Source organism: Oncorhynchus mykiss, chromosome 17 (assembly GCF_057628025.1).
Source record: "Oncorhynchus mykiss isolate SJ-2025 chromosome 17, ASM5762802v1, whole genome shotgun sequence".
In the NCBI taxonomy this organism is placed as follows: domain Eukaryota; kingdom Metazoa; phylum Chordata; class Actinopteri; order Salmoniformes; family Salmonidae; genus Oncorhynchus; species Oncorhynchus mykiss.
The window spans coordinates 47,246,529-47,254,621 of record NC_143038.1 but is presented as its reverse complement, the minus strand read 5'-3'; the positions used below and the strand labels follow the sequence as shown (position 1 = coordinate 47,254,621).

The following is an 8,093-nucleotide window of genomic DNA, read 5'->3' as shown; positions in this document are numbered from 1 at the left end:
TGTAGTCGATACTGTTAGATATACACAGTTCCATGAAAACCATCCGACTTTCCAATATCATGCAACATTAGCATAGTTTCAGAATTGATTTATTAAGAATGGAACAGTTGTGATGGAGTTAGCAAACTGGATAGAAATATGGAAGCAATGGTCAAACATGCTGTGGATCTGACGTTACATAGATTCTTAGCTGCTCTACAACGGTGGTTATGGAATGGCATTGATGCTCAGAATAGCTAATAGATCATTCAGTAGTTGTGAGGATCCATCTCACCAGAATACATCCTGGCCCTCAAGTTCTCCTTTACATCACACATAAGAGACGAAAACGATTGATGCACCCAAAAAGTGTAGTTTAAACACCAGAAGTGATTTAGTTGACTGTTTTAGAATTAATATGGAGAAGAACATTTAGGTACAAACTGTCTATAGACAACAGAATACCGAGAAAAGAGCAACGTGTATTTCTGTAGGTGTTGGAATGTTACTCATGCCAAGTGCATCACACAGGTACAAATGCACACGTGAGGACATGCATGAGTAGTACATACCCTAACATTCAGAAAAAAAGCAATCCTTTTGCTAAGCCATGTCCTCCAAATATACAATTGGCTCAGTACAAAGGAACTGTAACAGCAAACATGGTTTAGCAAAGCATAATTTGTTATTCTATCTATTATCATTTTTAAGTGATGGCCTACACTACAATTTTGAGATGTGTCAAAGAATTTCAACATTAATTCCCAAATTGTAATGAAATCATAGTGACTACGATGGTGAGTTGACGCCACTAGAATAGTCAAGAGAAAGAGAAAATGCTTGAGTTGCCAAGCGACCAGGCAGATAGTTTCTCGGGTTCCTTGTAATCACCATTAAATCACCTCCTAAGAAGTCTCTCAACCAAAAATGGCCACCATCTGCCATCCAACGGGAGTCTTCGTCAGTTGCTTTGTAAAGAAAAGGTTTTGTGCCTTACAACACTCATAAGTTCAACTCTCCAAGCATAAACCCTATGAAAAAAGTGCAACGGTTTCCTTTCAGAAATATGACTGAGTTCCAGACTTTTAGTTTGTCTGGGGCAGCTTAGTGTATCAATGTGGTCCCTCTGTCCACATCCTGGTCACTCAGACACAGGGGAGTGGGTGATTGGCTGTGGGGAGCTCAGGTGGGCAGTAGCCACAGCTCCAGGAAGTCCCAGTGCTTCCAGAGGATGAACAGGAAAAGAGCCAGCATGACCGTGGCGGCCACCCGTGCTCGGGTCTTCATGAGTGGGGTGATGAAGTTGGCCAGGGTGGAGACAAAGACCAGCACTACAGCCATGAGTGCCAGGATTATGTTGATGAGTTTGCCCAGTAAGGCACGGGCGTTGGCGTTCTCCACACCCTCCAACTGCACCACCTGCTGCTGCTGCTGCTGGAGCTCCAATTTAGTGATGCGAGTCAGGCACGACTCCACTGCTTCCTACATGTATACACACCACACAAACACACACACAAACACAAAGTTACAACATAATTAGGGGTTCATTTATGGAGTCACACAGAAAAAGTATTGTGCTATCTTACTACATAATATACAGTAAATCCAAGTATCTACCTGAATGTCTCTGGCTCTCTCATAGGACTGGTAGGCCACTTTCTCCTCTATGCTGGCCAGCTCCTGTTTCAGATTAGTCATCTCGTTCTGGTGCAGCTCTGTCAAGTCATTCAGCTGCTCTTCCAGTCGCTCGTACCTAAAAAGAAAGATAGATAAAAATGTATGTATAATTTAGACCAGCAAAGTGAAGACCAATTCAACGAGTTAGAGAAAGATTTGTACATATTTATGGTGTTTTCAAGGTGTCACTCAATCCACTTAATTTGAGAATCTATTTGATGTGTTAAAACAACTACTTCTGATTTTGACCATTTGAAAATGTACCAAACCTGTTGTACCAGTTTTACTGACCTATTTAATTATCCTCATGAATATCATTCAGCATGAATCATGTAGAGTGAAAACACTGAACATGATTTACACTGCTGGTCTGAAACAAGCTAAAAGCAAATTAGCTTGCTCAGCAGTTAGTGTGAGAACAATGTATACCACCAAATCTCATTTCATACTCTGTGTCTTGGCCAAGGTTTTGGTCTGTACCTGTATCTCTCCTCCTGTAGGCACTGGGTCATGTAGGAGTAGTCACTCTGCAGCTGACTCTTCATGTCCTCGATGGTATCCTCCATGTGGGCTTGGCTGGCCTTGATCTCCTGCAGGCCTTCCAGCAGAGTGTCCCAGGAGCTGTGGATGTGGTGGTGGTGGTGGTGGTGCCCTTCCAATCTGGGGCTCCCCAGGCCAACCTGCCCATGCCCCAACATCCCACCTCCTCCCCCGGCCCAACCTGAGTGACTGCCTGGTGCTGAGCCAGAGGAGGCACTGGAGCACTCGTCATCACTACCATACTTGGGGCTGGAGACCAGGGTGGCACTGCCACTCAGGGCTCTTTGAGCAGGCACATCCTCCGAGTGCCCTCCCACCCCGTCCTCTATGAGGTGGGAGATGTTGTCTGCACTGCCAAATTTGTTGCGGATCAAGCTGGCGAACTCCCGTGGCTTAGACACCACAGCTCCTTTGACCCCTTCCACCCCTCCTTTGACCCCATCCACCATACCCCCGCCAAAGCCATGGAACCCTGCTCGTACATTGGCCCCCATGTCCTTCAGCCCCTGTTGCATGTCCCGCAGCACATCCTTAGGCTGACGAGCTGGACCATTCTATAAGGAGAGTAGAGGGAGGACGGGGGATGGAAGATGAGAGTGAGAAATGAAAAGAAATGGGGCAGGGGGAAGAAGAGGGACTTAGATTGACAGGATGTGGAGGAGCAGTAGATATATGGATGGAGAAGTGGTGAGAAAGGGATGGAAATAAAAGTGAAATGGTGGAGGTGAGACAACAGAGGTTGGAGATCAGAGAACATAAACACATCAATAAGAGGTCTGAACCGAATACTCAGATAATCTAGTTAGGGATAGGGTTGGGAAAGTATATGATAATACTGTATACCAGGGTATTTTGAAGTACTGGTGATATGATTTCAATACTGTGGAAATGGTCAATATTTGTACATTTTAAATAAATACCTGCAATCAATGTGTGTAGTGGTTGAAAGATAAAGCTAATCATTCTTATTTGTTTTTCTATTATACAAGTTTTTCTTTAGGTAGTGAATAAGTGACATCTCATGTCTTGTTTTTTCAAACCCAGGTATTGAAATAGGTATTTTTGACTACCCGCTGTTACGGCACTACTTCCACAAAAATTATATGGGAATCAATATGGTAATGTAGATACCATCCAACCCTACTTAGAAAGTGACAATGTGCCATCTCGTCAGAAAGCAGCAGTCAGGGTAAAACACACACACACACTCACCTGCTCTATCTCCTTTAGCTTCTTGTGGTAGTGATCTAGCTTCTTGTGCAGGTGGGCGATGGTCTGTGCAGACTTCTGGTTCTTCTTCTCAAACACCTGTTTGATGCGCGAGGCCTGCAGCTTGTCTGCGTTGTGGGCCAGCTTCAGGTACTCAGCTACGTTGTCATCTCGCGCCTCCTGTTCTATGCGAATCTGCTCTGTGATCTTCAGGGTCTTCTGCTGCAGGTGCTCCAGAGCGAGCCGTGTTCGTTGCGGATCGACGACCCCTGAACCTTCAGCCCCCACCCCGGCCCCATCCAAGCTGATGTTACTGTCAGAGCCACCATGGCTGGCTGAGGGAGGCAGGCACAACGTTGTCACTTCGCTTTTATCCAGCTAAGCAGGGAAGGGGGAGGGGGGGGTAACAGAGTGCACAGACAGAAAGAAAGTGGTTGCCATGATTGATGTGAAGTAACCACTCTCAAATTCATAAACAGTGCTATGGATGCAAGGACTGGCCATCTAGCCATGTTTGGAGGCTATACAGTGTTTGTTTACATTTACATTGTTTACAAACATCGGAGAAAAACAAGTTTACTGTATATTTTGGGTTCTGATAGGGAACTCATGAGACATTTATATATTTTATCTTCAAGAAGTCAATGGGTATATATCATTCATTTATGATACCAAAAATGGATGTAGTAACCAAGGACACTAGCTTTAATAAACATATCTCATTCCCATCACGGTTTACTCAATAAAAGTGTTTTCATAGTACATACTGTACATGTAAACGCAAACTATATAGACTACATTACCAAAAGTATGTGGACACCTGCTCGTCGAACATCTCATTCCAAAATCCTGGCCATTAATATGGAGTTAGTCCCCCCTTTGCTGCTATAACAGTCTCCACTCTTCTGGGAGGCTTTGCACTAGATGTTGGAACATTGCTGTGGGGACTTGCTTCCATTCAGCCACACAAGAGCATTAGTGAGGTCAGGCACTGATATTGGGCAATTAGGCCTGGCTCAAAGTCGGTGTACCAAATCATCCCAAAGGTGTTCGATGTGGTTGTCAAGTCAAGTTCTTCCACACCGATCTCGACAAACCATTTCTGTATGGACCTCGCTTTGTGCATGGGGGCATTGTCATGCTGAAACAGGAAAGGGCCTTCCCCAAACTGTTGCCACAAAGTTGTAAGCACAAAATCGTCTAGAATGTTATTGTACGCTGTAGCGTTAAGATTTCCCTTCATTGGAACTAAGTGGCCTAGCCCGAAACATGAAAAACAGCCCCAGACCATTATATCTCCTCCACCAAACTTTAGTTGGCACTATGCATTGGGGGTGAACTGCCAGACGGTGAGGCGTGATTCATCAATCCAGTGAACGAGTTTCCACTGCTCCAGAGTCCAATGGTGACGAGCTTTACACCGCTCCAGCCGAGGCTTGGCATTGCGCATGGTGATCTTATGCTTGTGCACGGCTGCTCGGCCATGGAAACCCATTTCAGAAAGCTCTCGACGAACAGTTATTGTGCTAACATTGCTTCCAGAGGCAGTTTGGAACTTGGTAGTGAGTGTTGCAACCGAGGACAGGCAATTTTTACGCGCTTATGCACTTCAGCACTCGGCGGTCCCGTTCTGTGTGCTTGTGTGGCCTACCACTTCGCAGCTGAGCCGTTGTTGCTCTTAGACATTTCCACTTCACAATAACAGCACTTACAGTTGACCGGGGCAGCTCTAGCAGGGCAGAAATTTGTCAAACTGGCTTGTTGGAAAGGTGGCATCCTATGACAGTGCCACATTGAAAGTCACTGAGGTCTTCAGTAAGGCCATTCTACTGCCAATGTTTGTCTATGGAGATTGCATGGCAGTGTGCTCAATTTTATACACCTGTCAGCAATGGGTGTGGCTGAAATAGCAGAATCCACTCATTTTAAGGGGCATCCACATACTTTTGTATATATCGTGTATATTTTAATTCACATGAATATCTTAACACATTGCCCTGATGATGGTGATGATGAGGGTTAGGCCTAAGACAATGATGCATACCATGATTATTAGCTATTTTAGTTAATAAAACACAACAGTCGCCTGCTTTGTATAAAAATCTGCACTACCAATTCTATCCTTTTGAAGCTTGTGTGAGGTATGATTTAGTGGTGTGATGCTGCATGACATAAGCCTGGGAGGGTACTCCATCACTTCAACCCTGCTACGTGGCAGGCAGCTCAACAAACAATGGGTCTAATCTCCCTCAGTGATGAACCTCGTAACAAGATCTAACTGAAAGACAACCATCTGTGGACTGTTTACATAGGATGAAAAAACATCTAGTTGTTTCTGATGGGGGATTTGTTGTGTTTAATTATTACCCCATGTTGACTGGGCAGACATCACAACATTACTGTCACCAACCCCAGCAGAGCAGACAGGAAACAGGGAAGACAACTGACACCACACATCTTTCAGTTAGTGCTACCCTAATTCACCTAGTCAGGCCACTGAGGCTTTATTAGCATTTTACTAGCATGTGAAAGAGGTCTCAGATAAGCCCAACAGCCCTGAACTATTTTCCAACAGATCCACTGACAAGCAGGCGACACTAAGAAAGTAGGTTACAATCAGGTAGCTGCATTGAAACATAAGCATATGATTTTAAAGGACAAATTCATCTATTCATTTTATTCCAATGAGAGCTAATGAAAAGCTTATGTAGTTACAGACTGGATGAAGAAGGGAAGAAATACACAATGTTCATTCCTCTCTGGATGGATAATAAGACAAAAATAACACACACACACACACACACACACACACAGCAATGACCGATGTTCCTGGAAACCAGAGCAGAAGCAGGGGCACCGTGTCAATGAGAATGGACGTCAACATAAAAGGATGATGAGACAAAACCTGTGCAGTGACAGATTAGAGAACATTACCATACTGTTTAATCCAAGATTGGCAGTGCCACTGCAGGTCTATGTTGGAGGCCCATCCTTCACCCCCCACCCTCCCCGTGGTCACGCGAGACCCCCTCTCCTCAATGTCACTCCCCTCCCCAATGTCAGCCTATCGCCTTACCAGAGCTTCATGCTCCATTGTTGATAGCAAAGATGTCTGCAGCCTCCCTGTCTTCCATCTCTCTTTCTCTCGCTCTCTCTGCTCTTGCACTCTTTTGTATATTGTACGCTCGCTCTGTCTGCCTCTGCGTCTCTCTCTTTCTTTCTTTCCCTCCCTCTCTTTCCCCTTCTCAAACGTTAGCCACCCTGCTCTATCGCAGCTGCGTGAGCTGAGTCACAGATGATGAGGGGGGACAGTTTAGCTCACGCGTGCGTGTGACTGTGTGGGCTGAGACCAGGGAAGCATAGAGGGGGAGGGAGGATGGGAGAACAGAAGGGCTTGTGTCAGGACTTATCGCAGCCCCTTCATCCATTAAACCCTGAATATACACCGCCCCACGCATGTTTATGGAGGGCTGCTGCAGTGGTTTGTAAAGAATGTGGAGCTACGGCCAAGCTTAAAAATGAGTGCCCTATCTTCAGTGTCCCACGATGCAGCAGCATTATACAGGCCGACAACGAGTTGGTCACCAAGGCACAAGTAACTTTGTCGGAACTAGAAGCACAAGAATTTCGCTACACTCGCATTAACATCTGCTAACCATGTGTATGTGACCATGTGTATGTGACAAATACAATTTGATTTGATTTGATTTGAACTTTAGTACCTGGCTTGAGGATTTCACCACTTTGATGACAATTCTTTAAATACAATATTTTTCTCTCTTTTTCAGATTGACAATGGATAACTTTGACTTTGTCAAATTATTGAATTACTCTAACAGTTTGATACATCATGTTTGATACATTATTTATTACTGATAGCCTATGTCTCACACAGTCATACTTACATTCTCCGTTATGTTTATAACATAATTTGTTTTTATTGAGGGTTCTTTATGAATAAGCACAATAAAGGGTTTTATTTTTTGGATTAACATTTATTTTCAACAATATACAATAACCTGCACACATACTGGAGGATCATATCACAGATATCAGCAATCATGAAAATCCACACAGAACTAAAGTTCACATCACCATTCCTTGTTCCTTAACAGATTCTACCCACAATCCATAAGACTGAACAATTTATCAAATGGCCACCCGGACTATTTACATTGATCTCCCCTCTCCATTTGTTTTTACACTGCTGCTACTCGCTGTTTATTCTGTATGCATAGTCACTTTACCCCTACCTACATGTACAAATTACCTCTAACCTGTACCCCCGCACACTGACCCAGTACCAGTACCCCCTGTATATAGCCTTGTTATTGTTATGTTTTTGTGTTACTTTTTATAATGTTTTACTTTAGCTTATTTGGTAAATATTTTCTTAACCAGCAGTGCAGTTCAAGAAGAGTTAAGGGCTTGGAAGTAAGTCTTTCACAGTTGTATTCGGCGCATATGACAAATAAGGCATTCAGTTGTAAAACTGACTAGGTTACCCCCTTTCCTTTCCCGTTCCCTGTTATTCATTCATCAGAAGTGAGGAGCAGAGCAGAGGCATAAGAGCACCTCACACAACAAGAAGAGACAGCATCAGAAACATGATCAACACAAAGTAGGTCATTGCTCTTGCTCTCTTTCTTCCCCTCTTCCTCCCCCTTAGTCAAGTCCTTGCAGCTCCA

The 8,093-nt window shown here is 44.1% G+C and overlaps 1 protein-coding gene across 1 annotated transcript; it reads right to left on the bottom strand.

Annotated features, from left to right (window-relative positions):
- Positions 1–73: 73 nt before the first annotated feature.
- On the bottom strand, positions 74–6,741 carry tmcc2 (transmembrane and coiled-coil domain family 2). The gene is made up of 5 exons (XM_021569334.3): positions 6,482–6,741; positions 3,409–3,783; positions 2,137–2,750; positions 1,597–1,732; positions 74–1,461 (listed from the first exon to the last, which is right to left on the bottom strand). Exons 1-5 carry the CDS (start codon positions 6,497–6,499, stop codon positions 1,162–1,164), a joined length of 1,443 nt encoding a protein of 480 aa, XP_021425009.2. The 5' UTR covers positions 6,500–6,741; the 3' UTR covers positions 74–1,161.
- Between the last annotated feature and the right edge of the window lie 1,352 nt (positions 6,742–8,093).

Bases quoted from the DNA above. Each gene is read 5' to 3' on its own strand.
- tmcc2 (XM_021569334.3), bottom strand. The intron at 1,733-2,136 runs GTACAGACCAAA...CTTTCTTTTTAG, and splicing joins CTACAGGAGGAGAGATACAG to GTACGAGCGACTGGAAGAGC. The intron at 1,462-1,596 runs GTAGATACTTGG...GTATACATGTAG, and splicing joins AGAGAGCCAGAGACATTCAG to GAAGCAGTGGAGTCGTGCCT.